Source organism: Aythya ferina (genome assembly GCF_964211825.1).
Source record: "Aythya ferina genome assembly, chromosome: 1".
Classification (NCBI taxonomy): Eukaryota; Metazoa; Chordata; class Aves; order Anseriformes; family Anatidae; genus Aythya; species Aythya ferina.
This window is the reverse complement of record NC_140296.1, coordinates 123,469,452-123,490,430: the sequence shown is the minus strand read 5'-3', so window position 1 is coordinate 123,490,430 and position 20,979 is coordinate 123,469,452. Positions and strand designations below refer to the sequence as shown.

The following is a 20,979-nucleotide window of genomic DNA, read 5'->3' as shown; positions in this document are numbered from 1 at the left end:
ACCAAGAGGGTTTCAATGATCTGGTTTATAGCTTGGCCTACAAGCATCTTTGGCAGCACAACTGAATGGACAGGGACAAGCAGCCAAACAGGAGACATCTTTAGCTGACTTCATTAGTGGAGAACCTATTTTAGAACAATACACTGGGGCCCTTTGTAACAAGGAATAAATATAATTTCCTTCTCTCCTTTGTTCGGGAGAGTGGTGGAGGTCATTTTAAGCTCCCAGTGATCAGCTGTCCTGCTTCAGCTTGACTCGCTATTTGCTACAGCATCCAACAACAATAAACAGCAAGTTAGTTAGATGTGTTTAGTAAGACGATAGGCAGCAAAACAAAACAATTTCCTTTAACTAATCCTTATTCATCCAAGCAAACACACAATAGATAAAACCAGGCCAGTTCATGATTCTCACAGCTATTGTTCATGTTCTCTGAGCTGTTTGTGACTTTTTTGTCTTTTAGCCTTCCAACAACCCTGAGCTTACAGATCCAGGTGTGGGCACAGCAGGCAGTGCTTTTAAGCAGTCCTCATCTCTCACTGACATCATGGTGGTGCGTATTTCCAGCCGTACCATCAGGAGCTGGGTGCAGAACCCACCAGTCGGTCATCCTGATTCTCACATCCAACCCTGAAAACTGAGCCATAAAAAAGCAGGACAGTTAACAGTAAATGCATTTGGCAACTTTATCTGTGCCTTCTGCCCCATACCTCTGTCCTGTCCTGCTGTATTAACAGCTGTTCCTAGCCTGATCCTCCTTCCCCATACGCTCTCAATACACCTCAGCAGGCACAGTCTGCATATCCAAGACCTTAATGAAGAACAAGGGTATGATGGAAATGTCACAATCCCTGTTTCTGTGAACAATTGCAGTCTGATTTTTTTTTTTTTCTTTCCTGGACAACAAAAGAAAACTTCAAAACGAGAAAAATGGACATCAGCCAAGAAATGGGGTGGGGGAAAATGTTTATGGATGTTGGCAAATCTACTGTGCAGCTTTCCCATGTTATAAACTACATCATTGTCTACAAACCCGGGCAAGATACACTTCTGCAAATGAAGGATGATACAAGACTTGTATCTTATGTTCCTTATAAACCTGAATTCCTATTTCTCCACTAAAAGCGTGTAATTAAAGGTGTTTTTATAAAGCACATACATGAGGTCAGTATCCTCCTAGAATAAAATTCAGACTAAAGCAGTAACGGGCTGCACAGCGTGGCTGAAAGACTCCTGCGAAGTTAAAATAAAAGATTTGGAGGCTCCGAGCAGCGCTGGTCGGTACAACCGGGTGGGGGAAGGGCACCATGTGGTTTGGGGTATTTTCACCAAATGTTAAATCACACAGAATATTTCACTCGTCTCCAGTGTGAGATCACGACATGACTCCTCTGTAATGAATTCTTTATCTTGGCAGCCCTCCTGCTTTCTCCCAACCGTGCCTCCCTCTCTCCCCTCCTGCTCCCGGCGCAGGCACATCTGGCAGCGCCGGGGGTGCGATGTGGGGCTGGGGGGCTGCCTCGCCGCCCACACCTGCAGCCTCCAGCACCGCTGCCGTGTCCCCAACCCACCACAGCCCCGTTCCCAACACGGCAACCCCCGAGGCCCCGAGCCGCTGCCCGGCCGCAGGGCAGGCGGGTGCCGGTCGCCAGGGCGACGCGTGAGGCTTGAGCCCGCTGCCGGCACCGCCATGGGCCCCAAGCGGCCCAAGGCCGCCGCTGCCGCCGCCGCCGCCTCCTCGGGGCCGGCGGCGAAGAGCTGGGAGGCAGCGCTGGTGGCCGCCGCCCTGGAGGAGGTGAAGGAGGCACCGAGGGGGACCCGGGGCAGCCCCGGCGGGGCGAGGGGGTGGTTTGGAGGGGCTCTCACCCCACCCCGGTGCCCCCCCCCCCAGGGAGCAGCCGCTGCCCTCCCCTCGGCGGGGTGGGTGCCAAGTTGGGGCTGGGAGCGAGCTTTTTTTATAAACTGCTGAACAACGGGGTTTGATGGAGGTGCTGACACAGCATTAACTCCAGCGTTGAAAATGCGAGGCTGTAATTTTCCTGCCTCGGTGTGTGCAGCTTTTTTTTTTTTTTTTTTTTTTTTTTCTCCCCCTTCTTCTTTTTAACAGCGTGTGAGGATCTGAAGGCGTATTTGGGTTTCCAGGTTCTGTGTAAGCAATGTAACTCTAATAAATCCTGACTCGGGAGAAAGAATTTGATTTCAAAATAGCGTAGCAGTTTCCCAAACAATAATATTTATCTAGCATGTGTTTACCTAGCACCACTTCTGTAAGTGAGACAAATGACTTCCATGGCTCCCTTGTTTGTTGGGTCCCTGATGTGCCTTACTTGAAAACCAAGGGTATTTTTTCCTGTTCTGTTTTTTGTTTGTTTGTTTGCTTGTTTTTATTGCACTAGTTCTAGTAATTATCAAGATTTCCATATTCAGGAGGCAGTTTTTCAATTGACTGATCAGCTTTCCAAAAATGCCACAGATGTCCAAAAGTCTCTTAAGTACTCCCTTGCATTTATTTTTTTGTTTGGTAGTCACAATATCGTACAAGTTTAGCCGGACAAAATCACAACTTGAAGTAAGTGCTGCTCAGCTAAGGCTGTTGTTTCCCGTTTTTCCCCCAAAACATCCTTTTTCAGTACAATTCAAAAGCGCTCGAGCCCTTTCTTGCTAGCAAATCCCTCCCCTGCCCTAGGAGAACCTCCCTGAAGCATGGGGCTGAGTGCAGGTCCGATCTCCAACACCTACTCAGTGCCTGGCCTTTTTCCTGGGCTTGCTAGCAAGGTGCCAATTAGTGATATTTTGTTTTTATGGTGGTGTTTATGAAGGCTGTGGATATTGTCCAGTGAACTCGCTGAACAAAATGCTTTGTTTACTCCACTGCTTCTGTATGTAACTTATTACATTTGTTAAATGCAAACCATTATATTGAAGTTTTTTAAAAGGTAAGAAATAAATGCTCGAAATATAGGAAATGCCAGAATTAGGATTATTCAGGACCACACATTGAGGCAGATGGAAAGAAAATGTTGAATATGTTCACTGAATGGGGCAAGAATACTGTAGGAAAAAAAGTTTGTGATCGCCTAATTAAAGATTATCATAATGTCTATACCCAGCGGGGCTTAATTAAGGTTCTTTGGCTTCTTAATTCTGGTATTGTCCGTCTGTTTTATGTTCCAGTTAAACTAATTCCACTTTCTCTGTCATGCTGCTAGCAGGCAGAGCCTCGGGGTCAGTTTGAGCTCAGGCTTCTGTGATGCTGGGCAACTGCTAAAAATTGTTACTGCAGGAAAATTCGTGTTCAGCTCCAATAGTCTTGGTTAGGGGTATACATGGTGCAAAGCTGTTAAATGCCTGCAGATCTCTGGTTCATCAAGTATGGTCAAACATGGGAATGCTTAATATAAATAAACATGCTGTGTAAAAGCACACCTTTGCAACAGTATGTCTAGGCTGCCAAATTTTTGTTCCTTCCTCTTGAACATGGAGAAAACTGCATTTCTTAAGTACTTAATCTTACAGGGTTTTTTATTAAAGGATAAAAATGATCTTTCAAATCAAACCTCATTATGCAAATAGTCTAACCACATTATCTTCTTCCTCCGCCCTCCTCAGTAAATATATAGCATACATAATTTAAGCTTGAATACATAAACTGAAAGCAGCCTGTAACACAGAGTGTTGAGCTACTTTAATTATACATGTCACCAGCCGCACTGTACAAAATTATTTCTTACATTGTGTGTGATATACCGTATGAATCTGAATTTATTTGGGAGATGACAGGAACTCCTATCAATTAAAGACATTTCTCTCCTGGTAAATCATGTTTAATGAATTTTAAAATCTTTTACTTTTATCAGTTTAGATAATATTTTTTCCTATTAGTGGAGTCAAAGGGAATTTACTAGAACTGGTTTTATGTTGTACCAGATAGGCTGAGCAATGAAATTTCCCATTTTAATGTGTGTTTATGACTTACCATATTTTATTAGTCTGATCTATGAAAAGGAGTCATTTTACCAGTGGTGTTAACATTTTATGGAAGGGTATGCTAACTAAAATATGATTTAAATGGTATTTACTAACCAAATAATGGCTTTTACTTAAACACACTGTGAAAACTGGCAAACAGACAACATAAAAACATGTACAGAGGAAATACGGATTTTGGAGAGCCTCACATTATAGTTTATATGCACCTTTTGTGTCTAACATGCTGTGCAGAAGAACATACAGCTGCAAGATGTGTTTTTCTTCATATATTTATAAAGGTATTTTGATTGGGTTCACTGCAAAATTAAATTACAAAATTAAACTAAAATGCTTAGTTTGAACCTTTGTGTGCTTTAAGTCACTAAATATACTTGCTAAGTGAAATTCTGGGCAAATACAGCCCTGACAATTGAAGTAATTGTTATCTATTATATGTCCTTATTAGCAACTGTAATTAAGCATGGCAACTGGAAGCCACATTCTGTTCTGTTTTCCCATATGTGCTGTTTCTGCCACTTTATGTGCATTTTAGGGCTTGAAGTTTGAACTGAAAGCAAACCTTGTATAAAACCATTTAAAATGTTCTGAACTGGATGACTCTGCTTTGATGACTATTCGTACTGCTTCCTCTTTGGAGAGGAATTAGATTTTCAGTTGAATTGTGATACTCTGTAACCTGCAGGGATAGTGCAGCAAAAGTTCAGGCCCCTAAAACCAGAAGCCAGGAGCAATGTGGTCATGTGTCAGTCAAGAGGTAAAGAAAGTGGACTTGGAGATCTCTTAATGCTGGTGCTCTACCCAGTCACTACATGAGGGCTGCAAAATGGCTGATGAGCAACCTTTTCCAGTAAAGCCTGCTGGACTTGCTGATTTACAAGCTCCCTCATTGTTGAAAGCAAAGAATGCTAGAGGGGATGTTTTCCTAGGTGTTCATAAATCTTTAATAAATCTCACTATTTTGAAGGCTTTACTTAAAAATCGGGAGATTAAAGAACTCTTGCCTTTTGATGCTGAAGTGTTTGGAGTTTGAGTTTTCAAATGTTTCTCTTCAGCCATTACACTTATATTTGAAACTAAGGTGTAAAGAAATGAGCCTACTTCTTGTGGCCCTTGGAAAAAAAAAAAAAAAAAACAAAATACCAGAAGAATAAGTGACAATGAAAAATGACAGATACTCAGATTTCCTGGAAATGGGGATGAGGTGACTGTGTGATGCTTTTCCTAGCAAAAGAGATCTAGAAACTAGTACTGCAAACGCAGTCAATATACCTGATTTGTTAAAATGTCTTCTCTAGAACAGCTGCTCTTCTGTGTCTAGGAAATGAAGCAGAAAGTACAAGACAGATTTAAAAAGGAAAGAAAATTCTGTGAGCTGTGTCTTCTTTCTTCTTCGGCATGGATGGAAGTTAGAGATTTTTTGACATACCTTTATTATTCCAATAGTATCGTGACAAATAAGATATGTATAATATGTATACTGATTTTTAACTGTTTGAAAAAAAAAAAAAATCAGGTTACAGAAGAGCACAGTTGAGGCTTGAGGCTCCGAGTAGGTAGTGCTTCTGCTGCTCTCCCAGTGGCAGCCTCCCCAGACTGTTTCCATGCTTTTCCTCTAGTTACTTGCATGGTTTTCTCTGTCCTGTTCTTTAAGCTGGGAACCTCATTTAAGGTAGCCTTAGGGTCACTTATCTATCCCCCTTCAGATCCTTTCTTAGGTCTCACTTCTACAAAAACATTTGAAAGAATTAAACTAAGTAGAGGAACAGTTGTATATTGAGGGAGAAAATGTTTTTAAAGTAACCATATACATTTTACTACTTTTCCTTCTCATTTTTATGTTGTGATTTTAGGTGGTGAGCTGTAGAAGCAGGGTCTGTTTCTTCTCTATCCTTTCAGTGCCTTGTACATTATGGATACTGTTACACTATTGATAACATAAGGACGATGTTGCAAAAATAATAGATTTTAATGTCAGAAAAAAAATGCAGTCACTTAAACACCTTAAACTATATACTAATGCTGCATGTTCTCTGTCCTCATTGAGTCCAGTTACTGATCTGAATGTTCAGCTTTTCTGAAAAATGAGCTTCAAAAACAGTCAGTGAAGGAATGGATGACATGCTGTTAGGGACTGGGAATTCTAGATCATTATTCCCTGCAAAAGTGTGTGTAGCTATTTCTGGCATTTATCTAGCTCCAATTTCCAGGTATTGTACCTCTTGCATAAAAGGCATATATATTTGATTCATAGAGGGATAGGATAATATTGCTTAATGCTGTTTAAAGTTTTACACAAAAGACCTTGTATCGTGTTGCATATACTTCTTCAGAATTGTTAGGTGGATTTTCACTACCAGTTGTCTTTTAGATGTTGATTAGGTATTAGCCAGCATTTGGCCAATGCTATAAGTACTCTCATAGCTGTTGTGTGGAGAAGCTCTAGCAGGTTGTCTATTTGAAGCAGAGAATTAGCAGAAGGAAAAAGAGGTGCCATGCTGGTGTCAAGGGCATATCTTTTGCTGAATCCCAAGAACGTTAGTTGGATAGATCCTAAGTGTTTTGAAAAATCAATTTTTCACAAGCAGGATTTACCCTGATGTTTTGCTTTGTTGTTACGGGGTGCTGTGAAGGTGGCCACCACAGTGGAAACCTGGAAAATTCACTCCATTGCTTCTGGTGCCTTCCCTGGGAATGCAGCAGTGTTGCAAAAGAGAAAGTCTCATTACTCAGACAGAACTCTGAAAGTGCCTGGGAAGATATTACAGGTGCTAGGAATTTAACAAGGAATATAAGGGTTGAGAAAGGTGGAAATGGGGTCAGATGATGAACCTTAGGAACTAGCTGGACAAAGAACTGAGGAAAAGATGATGCTAGGGTTGCAAGTAAAGGATGTGTGAAGGATTCGGAGAAGTTATGGCACTCTGACAAGGAGCAGGGAGTGGAAATGGAAGGAGAAATGAGCTAGCAACCATTGTGAGAAAGGGATGGAGAGGTCAAGAAGAGACAGTTCTCTGAAGAAGACAGGTTTCACAGACATCATTGTTGCAGGATGTTAACCAGTCCTAAGCAGGTGTAATTTGTGGGCACAGAGACACCAGCATGTTCTAAGGAGGAACTAAAGAAGTCATAAGGTAGAGGTTTTAGGACTCTGATGGAGATTTCTTCACATATCGAAAGAACTGGAGGAAGTTGTAGGAACAGGCTCTGTTGCTGCTGTACCATGCCTCACCACAAATCTAAACCCTAATTCCTGAGTATGGTGCACTTTCTGTGCTGTCACTGTGTGTCTGTGACACTTGCAGGGCCCCATGCTTCTCTTCTGGTGGCTCACACTGAAGAGGACATTCTGGTGATACCACTTGCTCCATTAATTCACTCAGCATATGGATGTAGCTTTTCTCATGAGCTATGGGAACACCAGGATGCCACCACATGGGGGCCTTTTGATCTCGACGTTTTGCAATTCCGAAAGCCTAAAAATTAGTACATTTGCACACAAGTACGGACATCCACATGCATTGTTCAAAGAATAGTAAGTTTTGAGTCAAACTCTTGGCAGCTATACGATGACAACTTTAACTTGAATTCAGATTAACTGCAGCTCCTGTACACATGTTTTGATGGTGAAATACCAAGCTCTTTCAGAATACTTTCCACCAGCAGCTATGTGGTTAAAAAGAGGGGCACTTTTGTATAATCATGTTATGCCATGTTTAAGCAATGTTATGTTTTGTTACTTGAAGAGTATGATAAAACATTGCAAGCATTTACTAGTTTGAAACTTATATCACGTCACCTGTCACTTTCTCCCATCTAAAGTCATCAGTTAGTCAAATTGCAAACATTTAGGGTAGGATTTTCTTTTTTTCCAGATATGAAAAAGAACAAATGAGGAAGGGTGTTTTACAACAGGAAAAAGATAAATATCTCCTCTCAACACTTCCATCTAACTTTTTTTTGAAGGGTCCTTTCCCTCACTTTACCATAAACTCAAGCTGTATTCCTCTTTTCGGCAAGCATGCGCATATACACTGTACATGATATATGCATATGAAATTATTTCCATCAAAGTCCTAAAGCTACCAACCTTTCTTAAATTTGCCTTTAAAATCTTTCCCTGCCATGATGTGTACTGATTGGCATGTGAGTCTGCTTAAGCTGGTCCTGGTTAGTGTGTGACAATGCCCTGGGACCACCTGGGTCTTACTGATTCTCTTTCCATGTTGACCTTTGTTAAGTTTTATTGACATCCTTGCAGTTTACACATGCAAACATTGAACTTAATAAAAAAAATAAAAATGATGCATCCTGAAAAGTGGAAAGCACAACCCCTAGAAGTGCTTAAGGTGTCACTGATGCTGATGAAGAAGACTAGAGAGAGATGTAGATGTGCTGGAGACAACAGCTCATTTTCCTAGAGGGATTCTGGCAGGTTAGAGTAAAAGAAGTAGGTGGAGAAGAAGATTAACCAGTTGCTTAAATTACATCATTTTAAAGCTTTTGTGGATGTATATCCATAAGTAACTTGCTACAATCTTCTCTTGCTGTGCGTTTCTTTTATGCTGAAAACAAACTTTTCTTCTTAAAAATGCATGTGTATTTTCCTGCAGATGTTTGCAAGCTGCTAGTGTTTTTTATTTGTTGATATTGTCATGAAATATAACTTGCCACTGATACAATTTTTTTCATGTTTCAGAACACTTACTGAAAGCATGTAAGAATGATAGCATGAGTAAATATAACCTCCTGAAACATAGTACAAACCATGCTACAATTAGAAAATAGAAAATAGTTCTGGGCTGAAAGTTGTTTATTTTTTCTAGAGCAAAGAATGACAACAGTATAAACACATACATTTAAAACTCTATTTCTTTTTTGTTTACCAAAATGTGAAATCTCCAAATAACGTTTTAAAGTGATTTTATCTTTGTGTGATGCTAATGTGGCCTTTGCCTGTGCGGAGGTTTTTGGAGTGTTTCTAGGCATTTGTGTTTTCCACAGCATAATGCTGCCACCTGATGGAAGAAGGAATTGGGACAAAGCTGTACGTGCTTTTTGGGATTGTATCATTTATTTCAGTGTGATTCATATTTTAATGTTGAACATGTCTTAAAGAGAGTAATCATCTCGGCAGGCTTACTCCTTAAAACTGCAGAGAAGCATTTTGTGTGCTTGTGTTCTAATGCATTAAATATTTTATTTTGTAAATAGGATAACTGGAAGCCTAGCATCGCTTTTGTGGTTGGGACCAAAATTGAGGATGAAATCCACACGACTGCCTTGTCTCTTGCTGTGCAGGTGCCACAACGGAAGCTCTTCAGCGTGGTGACACGTGAAGATATCTTCAGACAGGTATTCCAAGAAATCAACTTTTAATAACAAACTAAACCCTATTTAAATTCTCTGAGGAAGGTTTAATAATTACACTAATTCATGAGAAAATGGAAGAAGAAAAGCTTAGTGCATAAGCTAGTCTGCCCCTTGCAAACAGTGGGGTTTTCTGCAGACTTTTCTTCAAGATGCTGGTCATCAAAGCTCTCTCCCTAAGATACATGGGTACTTTAAGATGATTCCTTACCAATTTAGAGTGTGACTGTAGTGTTTAGTGAAAGAGAATAACGAGTAAAATAATTTGTTTAAATTTAAAATCTACTCACAATATAATACCTTATTTCCTTACAGATCGCAGAATCTGGAAATCAGAAGGGAAAAAAGGTTAAGGATGTGCCTATGTTCTATGAGGTAGGTTGAGACGTATTTCAGAGTCAGAGCTCTTTTACACTGCAGTAATTACAGCTGTGTAATTATGTTATGTATACCAGAGTAAATGCAATTCTACCTGGTAAAAGCACTGACCCATGTAGATACTTAAAATTCTTTCTTCTCCTGATACCAACACAGTTCCATTGGACTACTAATTATGTAAGAATCAAGATGTCTTTCTATGGATCTGAGTTGTATTAAGTTGAGAATATGTTACATGGTCATATTTTGTTGGCGTTGTTACAAATTACAGAAATATAATTAGACTCTGCCCTCCTAGATGTTCACAGTAGTTTAGAGACTTGTACCTTCCTTCATTTACAGGCATGCAGTCCCATACATGAAATACCATCTCCATGTGTTAGTATCCATTATAATCTCAGACTGATGTTAAATTCTAACGTGGTTCATCTAGTGAGGTATGTCAGCTGGACTGAGAATCATGCATAGTACAAATAGGACTTCCTTCTCCCTACCTTGTTAATGTTTTACGTACAGCTTGTGAGAGGTTATAAAATTCTGTGATTAATTAGAAGATTGTTTAAAATTTTCTCAGGTAAAGTTTTATGGCCCTACAGACCTAGAAAATAAAGAATTTTGGATCCCTCTAAAAAGATTGTGTTAACATTTTAGTTCTGAAATGACTAATAAACTTTTAATATGTCTCAGGTTTTGGCGGACTTTATAACAGGTCTTTTTAGTTGCAGTCTGTTTTTCAGTATTGCCAGACTACTATCTGAACAAGTCCCTTTGGAATTATTTACCACTGACATGACTGTGAATTTTACGCAATTAACCCTCTTCATTTAGGACTAGCCTCCCAGGCAAACTCACCCTTATATTACCTGGGATGTAAAACCCCTTCAGTCCTACTGACAGAAAGATTTTGAAGTCTGGTTCTAAGCAGAAGCTTTGTGTGATACCTGTATTTAATTACTAAGAGCAATTTTCCTTGTGAAGGGGATACTTATTAAATTCCAGCTGTCAGTGCTGTGTCTCATTAGCTACTTACTTTACTCCTCAAAGACATTTTTTTTCCTCCTCTCCTTTAACAGAGAATATAAAATGCCTGTTCTGACCTTTTGCTTGGACTCAGTTTCCGTTCTGGCTGTAGCAAATTAAAAGATTGATCATGTTGCTACAAGCATTAAGATTCTGCCTCTCTGGGTAGAAACTTGCTCCTGAGTGTTCATTTAAAGTCCACGTGCAGTTTGTGCATTCAAAACTTTCGCTGCAGTAAGGATAAACAAGCACGAGGCTAGCACAGAACATAAAGCTGGGAAATGTTCTTCCAAGAGGAACATTTTTGTCCTTTCTGCATACAGTTCTCTGTTTTGGGACTTGACACACTGGGATTTCCACAAGCGCATATTTGTTTCTAGTGAGACAGTAAATATTAATTATAGAACCTATAATGATCTTTGAACATATGAAGTATACATGTGTATGAATTTGGGACTGATGTCATGGATAGCAATGTGGTAATTAACAGTATTAATGGTAACATTATTACCCATGCTATTGGTCTTGCATGTTGCATTTACTCAAACGTGGGGTATTTTAATAAATTTAAGTGCAGCAGTCTGTGCTGTCCACTGTAAGTCAGGAAACATTAACAAATATATTGCAGGCTAGTTATGTATTATATTAAAGTAATGCCTTTTGTCTATTCTAAATTATTTTCATTCAGGGCTTTTAACGTCTTACTGTGGTCAATTTCACATCACTCTTATTGTACAAATAGAAGAGGATAATGGCAGGGTTTATGAACATGTAGTTAAAAGATTTTCATATCTGGGACAACTTGGTGTCTAACTGTTTCTCTGTCTCTTAAGTGACTTGATGAAGAGTAGGAGTCCTGATCTGTAATTTTGTGCTAATTCCAACACTTAATTAAAACATGTTAAGTTAAGTTTCTCATAAAGATGCCATGAAAATGATTTTTTTTTCTTGTATTTGCAAAGGAAAATGTTAAGTTTCCTGAAAAACAGCAACAAATTTAATAGTGAATCAGGTTGATTTATCATGTACAGTTTTTCTAACAGACAAGACCTAAGGCTGCAGTATGTTTGAATAAATTATGTGTATTATATATCACAGAATCATAGAATGGCTTGGATTGGAAGGGACTTTAAAGATCACCTAGTTCCAACCCCCCTGCCACAGGCAGGGATGCCACCCACTAGACCAGGTTGCCCAAGGCCCCATCCAACCTGTCCTTGAACACCTCCAGGCATGGGGCATCCACAACTTCTCTGGGCAAAAGAGAATATATGCATATTATATTATTATTTTATATATATATACATATACCTTGTTTTAATATATATACATGTGTATGTATATTTATATACATATATACACATATATTCTATTGTTTATGTACCTGTTTTTTGTGTCCATTTTCTATTAGAGTTGCTCATGTTATGTGTAATTAAGGTGCTTCACTACTACTAAATATGAAACAGTTTGTCAGTTACCATAGTTTGAACTTCGAAAATTTATTCAAGCCTAAATTTTCCACACTAGTTTATTCATCAAAATGTTTTGTTTTGTTTTGTTTTTGTGGAAAATTCTGTTGAGATCAAGTTCAGGGGCTGTGTAGATGGAAAGATTTTTTTTCCTTGCAGCAGTTTCTTTTCCAGTTTTGTTGAACTCATTGATACTGGGTTAGGAAAGTTGCTTTGACGTTACTCAGGAAATTTTGAGAAGGATTCTTGTCACATACTCGGAAGGGAATAAGCTGAGCTGTGGAGCAGTACCATGGTGAGAAAAGACTGTGAAACAAGATGGAACCTCATGCTTCCCCTTCATGTGAGAAGACTGGAAGTAGATAGCCAGGTTTGCTGCAAATAAACAATCAAGTAATGGATGTGGCCATGAGGGAGAGGGGCATGGAAGGGAGAGAGACGTGGAACAATTTTGTGGTTCTCTCAGGCAAGCTGAGATGCTTGAGACAAAGGGTCATGGAAAGATGAAATAGGCACAAGGGGTAGAGACCAGAGCAGTTTTTTTTGGATGTGAATCTCAGAATGCAATCTTTAGAATGTGTGCCTGTGCTTATGAAGCCAGCAAAATCGAAGTCTTGTAACAACAGCATCCTTTTGTACACTGCTCCAACTCATCTCCAGGACAAGCCAGACTGTGAATCCTGCGTAACCAAAAAGGTTGATTGCAATTAAAAATATTAATCTTTATTACGCTACATGTGAAAAAAATAATATATTAATTCTGCTTTCTTGCAGGAGAATTGTTAGTTGTCAAACTGAGAAATACTATCAAATCAGGGGACAAACACAAATCCTGACCCATTTGTAGAATCATAGAATGGTTTGGTTTGTAAGGGACCTTAGAGATCATCTAGTTCCAAACCCGCTGACATGGGCAGGGACACCTCCCACCAGACCAGGTTGCTCAAAGGCCCATCTAATATGGCCTTAAACAGTTCCAGGGATGGGGCATCCACAACTTCTCTGGGAAACCTGTTCCAATGCTTCACCACCCTCATAAGAAAGAATTTCTTCCTTATATCTAATCTAAACCTACCCTCTTTTAGTTTAAAGCCATGACTCCTTGTCCCATCATTACACTCCCTGACAAAGAGTCCCTCCCCAGATTTCCTGTAGGCCCCCTTTAGGTAGTGGAAGGCTGCTATAATGTCTCCCCAGAGCCTTCTCTTCTCCCGGCTGAACATCTCCATCTCTCTCAGCCTGTCTTCAGAAGAGAGGTGCTCCAGCCCCTTGATGATCTTTGTGGCCCTCCTCTGGACCTGTTCTAATACCTTCATGTCCTTCTTATGCTGGGGGTCCCAGAGCTGAAGGCAGTACTCCAAGTTGGGTCTCACTAGAACAGAAAGAGGGGGAGAATTACCTCCCTCAACCTGCTGGCCACACTTCTTTTGATGCAGCCCAGGATAAAGTTTGCTTTCTGGACTGCAGGTGCACATTGCTAGCTCATGTTGAGCTTCTCACCAACCTACACCCCCAGGTCCTTCTCCTCAGGGCTGCTCTCAGTTCATTCTCTGCCCAGCCTGTATTTGGGATTGGCCTGGCCCAGATGCAGGATCTTGCAATTGGGAAAGAATGTGCTTGCATTTGCATGCTAGAATTCCGTGCCACTGGAACAGATTAAATCAGCTGTAAATAAAAGTTTCTCAGCTGTTAATCACTGGGTAGACAGCAAACTCGACTGATGTCTGCTGCATTTTGGCGATGGACACAGCATGAACAGTGTTCACTGCACTCCAGAAGTCCTCGCTAGACTTGTTATTCCTTGAGGAAAGGTATAGGTGAATGCAAGACAGAAAATCTCTCAGGCATGGTAGAACTAATAAAATTTAAACAACATCAACAACAACTTAAGCCAAGAGTAACTTCATCTTCTGCTAGACTCTGTTTAGTATGCTATGGAAAAGTGGATTTTAAAAACTTTTCTGCAAGCATGTTTGAAGTAGAAAAGATGGGCAAAACCTGTGGGAAGAGTCCATTAAACAAGTGAAGTAAAGTCTGTGATAGCAACAAATCCTGTTAGTTGCAGGAGGTGGTAGGAGAAGATGGTTAAATAAGTTGTTTCAATTCTTAATAACTAAGTTTAATTCTCAATAGCTACGTTCAGAAGTTAATAACTTCTTTTTCAGTAAGAAAGGCTACTGACAAGAAAAAAAAAGTCAACACTGTAGGCCGAGTTGGATTTCTTATTAATGCAGCTATCATCAATTTGTTTTATGTTGTGTGAAATTAGTAAATTGATAGATATGATTGGTAGAAGAGATTATCGTGACCTGTGCCACAGGTCACAGTGGTGTTTTTTCTAAAAAATAATCAGCCTTGAAACTTCTAAAATCATGATCGGATGTTTTTTTCTAAATGATAACAAATGACTGAGAATATGTTACAGCTTAATTTCTTTACAGCAAGGACCTTTCCTGATAAGATTTACCTATAGTTTCAGTGTAAATGCATGTTTCAATATATGGCCATATTTACTAGATCAAAGAAAATCTTGCAATTAATCTTCTCAGTGTAAAAACTTTGAGATTGTGTTCAGATTGCTCCTAATTTTTTTCTCTTTCTTTAGCAATGTGTAATAGACTTCTTCATATTTTTCAATTCTGTGAGTCTTCTTTAAGAAACATTTACAATTCACTATTTAATTGTGGACACCAGAAGGAACTTAGTGGTTTTGTTGAATATGCATCAAATACAAATGTAATGTAATGCACATACTCTATTTGATGGCTCATTGTATGCAAGTCTGAAGATTGACTAAGTTACCTTGGCTAATGCCTTGCTTTGAGTGTGAATTCACTTTTGAGAGTGAATTTTCGACTGAGTTGTTCACAGTTGACCAGTAAGTCCTTCCCAAAGTTACCACTTCTCAGGTTCTCCATCCTTTAAATTTGGTCTGTTTACTTTGTTCTAAGATACATATCTTGTAATTTAACAAAATAAATCATATTGCTTTCTCACACTATGCTGACTAAGTTAGCCAAATTGCTTTGTATGAATGAGTTTTATGCTACATTCTTTATAACTGCTATGGCTATTGTGTCTTCTGGAAATGGAGTAATTGAAGATTTTGTGTCTTCTCCCAAATCACTTAGTTTTTTAATAGAGAAGTTTAAACATCTTTTCTGTTTCAGACCCAATAAGAAACTCACCTGTTTGATGGTGCTTCTTTGTTTATCTCTGCATTTTTAGGCCTGTCAGTTAATGAGTTTCAGTCTCTGTCACTGCTTTCTTAACTGAAGAATGCTTATTTCTAAACCAATAGTCAAATAATACATAGGGAATTCTGTTTTTCACTATATCATTGTTAATATGTTTCAACTAGGATTGCAGCCTTACCAGGGAAAGCTATTCTGTTTGTGAAAAGATCTTTTCTTCAAAAAGAACAAAATTAAATTGATAATAACCATTTTGGAAGGTGGTCCAAGTTTCATGGAACCAAAGTTGATTGTTGTAGTGTGTGCTTTGGCAGATGTTCACTTAAGAATCCTCTGCTTTGCATCTTTCCATTTGGTCCAGTGAAATACTCAAAACTTTTCTGTTACAGTATCTTTCTAATTTTTCTGAAGTTGCCTGTAATTTGTGAGGTATCTTGCAAAATATTTTAAAGTTGAAATGCACGTTCTGCATACCAACTTTATAGACCTAGAGTAGACTCTGATCTTAGAGTAATTTCTCACATTTTGAGTGTGGGAAGATTGTATAAAACTCCACTGTCTGCCTACCACTTATGAAATGTTCCTTTCATTCTTTTCATTGTAAAATTCTCAACAAGATTCATCTTTGTTCAGCACTGTTCATTTTCTTAAGACTAGGATAAGCCACAACCATATCATGCAAGCCATTTTTTTTTATGAGCATGATCATTAAATTATATTCCACAGTTTTCATAAAGAAGACTTAATTATGGCTAGAAGCAGTTCAGTTATGTGGAGAGTCTCTTGGTTGTATCTTTTCTGCTATTCACAGCTAGCTCACCCTTATATCTCTATAACCATGCCCCCTTTTCATGTTCCCCATAAAGAAATTGCCCAGTTTTTTCCTCTGACTTCTTCTGTCTCTCTGTGTATCTTTCATGACTAACTCCTTTCTTCCTTAAATGTGAAATAGCGAGGACTTCTAAATCAGGCTGTCCAAGATCTTGTTACCCATCTGATTACACTGAATTGTCTCTGATTCTGCAACCCAGAAAATCATTTTTCTCCATCATAATCATTAGCTCGCATGTCACATGCAGGAACTGTTAAGATTTAAATAGAAGAAAGTATAGAATGTTGACTACAGATTGTCATATTTGGCTGAACACGGAAATTATTTCATTCTCCTGTTGGCTTGCTTCTAGATATGCACAGCAATTGATTATCATTCAAAACCTCATTTCTATTCTACCTTCTTTGTTTGCAGGGAAGAAGTATCAACTCAGATACTTCAAACTTCAGGACTGGCAAAAGCAGAAAAAGTGCCAGTTTTATTGTCTGATTGAAGATCCAGAACAGCCAACCCATACTGACAGGGATATAGAAATATCAACCTAGTTGTTCAATTTCAAAAAGCAAACCAAAGAGACAGTCCAAATTAAATCCTTCTACTGCTAAGCATAGTATGTACACTTTGCCATCAAAACGCAGTTCAGTTGACTGTTTGCACGTAAATCTTAATTAGTTCATGTTTTGTACAGCTCATTTTTGAGGACTAAAAGGTTATGGATTAGAAACAGAATCTTGCATTGTTTTAAAATTATTTATAGGGTGCTTTTTTTTTTTTCTTCATTTACTTTTTTTTTTTTCTTCCTCAGTTTGTGCTCTCAGAGTCATTGGGAAATTGTGTAATGTTCACAGCACTTTTTGCATTAATAATAAGCTGTAGCAGGGTCAGAAGGATCCTTGGGTTTTCTAGGTGTAAGTGAAACGTATTCTTCTCCTGTCACTTCCAACACAAAATACATTACCTAAGATATTAAGACTTCATGGTGGGCAGTGAAACATAGCAATGAACAAGCTGAAGTAAACTGAATGAATTCTGGCAGAAAACAAGGAATTTAAAGCAGTCTTACTTCAAGCATTTCTGTGAATTGTTTGTTTGCTTGTTTTCTGGAATTATGTAGAATGTAGATTTGTGAAGTAAAGGTTGTTGCTGGTAAGACTATTTGAAGTGTTTTTTTGGTGGTATCACAATGTAAAGAGAAGGTCCACTTTATATTGGAACTCAGTATGTAGTTCTTGGGTATAGGTGTTATTAATGTAGTATGAAAGTTTATACATACACATACACATGTGTGTTTGTGCAGGCATGTAAGTATTCAAACCTATGTTATTCTAATCAGTCCTCACCTCAATGGCATGAATTTCATTAAGGAATTCTGAATATTTTTATGTCCTCTCTTCAGTTGGTCCTAAGTAATTCATGCCTTTCTGTTATATTTCTACTTGTGTCCTTTTTTTTTTTTTTTTTTTTTGGATTCTGCGATCTGTCTCTAACAGTACTTTCATGGAAAAAAAAAAAAAAAAGGACAAGGGTATGCGTTTATGTTGCCTTAAGGATATTACAGTAAATTTGTAGCAAAAGGTTTGGTTTTATCGTGTTGTTTTGTGCTTGTTAGTTGTTTTTTGAAGTTATATAGCTAATGATACTATATCTTCAGCAAAAAAAAAAGTGATATGAATCTCTCTTACAATGCTGTCCTGAATGAAGTAGCATTAAATCTCACACAGATCTTGCTTTTGAAAGAACAGAAATGAAAATCAACATATCTGGCCCATTGGCCCCTGCTCTTGTAAGGATTCTTATAATCCTCTGTAGTGATCCCTCCCATAAAAACTCTCATGTCACCCATTAGCTTCCTGTCTCTAATTGCATTCATGATTCCACATCTCCATTTTAGCTGTACAGTTTCTTCTACTCTATTACCATAAGTATTTTCACAATCTAATGACCTAGAACAACTTTATAATGGTATATATTTCTCGTGCTTCATTCTTGCTGCATAAGATTTATATACGCAATGTTTTTCACTAGGATTTTACATGAGGTTAATAATCTGATGTAGAAACAAAATTCTTAATGCTGCAGACGTAGTGCTTGTGGCTAGGAATATTTTTACCCAAGAAGGTACAAGCTGTTATGAGTTGTGCAGTGGCATCTGGAGGAGATCAAAGAGTGGTTAGTAGCCAGAATATGTGTCACTGAAGAAACAAGTTTCAGAAATAATGCTAGTTAAGAGTATTTTTATGGAAGCCTTTTGATTTCTTGTGGAAACATATAATTAAATGTGAATAGTTTTTGTGGAAGCATATAGATTTTTACAAAGCACCGTCAGAATGGTCGGGATCAAGAGTAGGCTCTCTCAAAAGTAGAGATAGTCATTCTAAGATGCAGTCTTTCCAGTCAAACGATGTGTCAATAGAATTTTATTTTGTAGTAAAAGTTAGCAAAATTTTGTTTTCTTTCCACTCTAGAACAAAAATTAATTGGAAAAGTGGTTGTAAAGTGGAACAGTTCAAGGGCCAAAACTTGTCAGGTGTCATTGTTTTCTTGAGTGGGTTTGACAGTAAAAAAGAACTTTGGCAGCCTTGCTGAATGGTCAAAAGGATAGAAAGATTTCATATTTTTTCCAGTTCCAGTACAGAGCAAAACAAACACTGCAGTCTTAAATGTTGTAATAGAATGGAACCGTTCTCTAGTCAGCCTTTGTCAAGTGCAATTGTGTGGAACTCAGTTAAGAGAATTTTATTCCAGGAGCGCTTGGCCTTCACTCTCTATGGGTATGCAGATGCTCACAAAATGGCTAATGACTGTCATTAAATGAGAATGCCTTTTAGAGAGTACTGGCTCCAGGGAAGGGTAGGGAACATTTAAATCCTGCTGTGGGCACCATCTATTCCTTGCTTTTCATGTCTGTAGTACCAAACACCTACCAGGTAAATAATTGTATGGAACATAACTTGTTTTGTAAATGAGCCTACTGCATGAAGTATATTTACCTTAGAGCTGTTTATTGTTTTGTCTTCTTAGGAGAGTTTAACTACTCTTCCTCCTGCGTCCAAGAATCTAGGTCAGTTTACTTAAAAGGACGTTAAGGGGGAAAGAAAAACACCTGTTTTGCAAGGTTCATAAATCAGATTGGTCTCAACTTGTGAATATCAATATGAATGATTCTTATGGAAGTTGACCAATGTCTGCATATCAGCTGAGGTTAGATTTCCCTCTCTTTATCTCACAGGAGACCTGTACAAACCATTCAGTTTGCTCTGCTGACAACTGAATAGGGACAGTTTATGGCTGTGCTGAGCTATTCCAAACAGAGACTATCCTACCCCAAGACACAAATCTTTGGCATCTCCAGATGAACTTCAAATTTTGGGGTTATCCATATCCCTCCTAGATAATTTTAAAATATTCCAGGATTTTTGATACTCTACTGCCTCTGGCTGGGTTGGTAGTAACTTTCCACAGGGCAACCCATATAGTGCTTTGATCTGCACTTGTAGCTAGAACAGTATTGCTATCACACCAATGTTTTGTGTATTGCTGAGCAGTGCTGGCACTGTGTCAGGGCTGTCTCTCCAGCTCTCACCCCCTTACAGGCCAGAAGGCAGAAGAGAGAGGTGGGGAGGGGACACAGCCAGGGTAGCTGACCTAAACTAACCAAACGGATATCCCATACCATACACCGTCACACTCAGCAATAAAAACTGGGGAAGTGAAAGGAGGGGGAGGGTCTCTCATTATGAAAGCATCTGTCTTCCTGAGCAACTACTATGTGAATTTGTTGAAGCCCTGCTTCCCAAGACGAGGCTGAGCATTGCTTCCTGATGGGACGTAGATAGTAATTATTTTCTCTGTTTGCTTCTGCACAGCCTTTGCTTACTTTTTATTTTCCTTTAATTAAACTGCTGAGTTTTCCTTTCTTCACCGTATCATCTCCCCACATACTTCTGAGAAGGGAGAGTGAGAGGGCAGAAGAGTGGAACTTAGCTGCCCGTCAGTTGTTAAATGACCACAGATACCTTGAAAATTTTACTAGAACTAGTGCTTTCAGCTACACAAGCTTCCTTCTACCTCTTGTGCCTACCTTAAGAGCTGGATACTTCGTAATGCCTTTCACTGGTGGACTTCTCAGAGCTCGCTACATTGCTTTGGCAGACAGTTGCCTCACTAGTGCTAATACCCAGGGGAGCAGGATGTCATTGTCAACTATTTTCTCAAGAGCTGCGTGTGTACTACATTATGTTATCAAATTACGTGCCTTCGGCTTGGGATTTGTTTGTTCCTTGAGACTGTACTGCTGTTGCTATAAACTGGTTGCTCCTAGAAATTCTCGTTGCTTATAATCAATTTCTAAAGCTTCTGTAGTTCTGCATCCCTTTCCAGGGGCCCATCTAAGGACACTATGTCACATTAGGAAGTTCCAGGATTTATAAATGCTACAACTCGGGTAAAAAATCTTGAGCTCCTGCAGAAAAAAAATGTGTCTTCTAATTTTGTGTTTCATAGAAACTGAGAAATCTGCCTCTATTGTTTAGATGAGACAATTGAACATATTTTATTTCCATTTCAGAATAATGACTCTTCATAATCCTAGCTCTAGTATTCTTCAGGCAACACCTTCTGCCTGTATTATTATTTTATTACTGTTAATTGTAATTATCCGGCCTGAGGCTGTTTATAAAACCCCAAATTGCTGACAATTTATGGTCTAGGAAAGAAACTTGATCCAATT

General features: G+C 38.8%; 1 protein-coding gene across 1 annotated transcript in view; it reads left to right on the top strand.

Annotated features, from left to right (window-relative positions):
* The first annotated feature begins 1,577 nt into the window (after window positions 1-1,577).
* SPAG17 (sperm associated antigen 17) overlaps window positions 1,578-20,979 on the top strand; it is a 108,414-nt gene continuing 89,012 nt past the window's right edge. Inside the window, exons 1-3 of the mRNA XM_084501145.1 lie at window positions 1,578-1,795; window positions 9,202-9,342; window positions 9,673-9,736. Coding sequence (XP_084357271.1) covers window positions 1,691-1,795; window positions 9,202-9,342; window positions 9,673-9,736 — 310 coding nt within the window. The 5' untranslated portion in view covers window positions 1,578-1,690. The remainder of the gene's footprint in view (window positions 1,796-9,201; window positions 9,343-9,672; window positions 9,737-20,979) is intronic.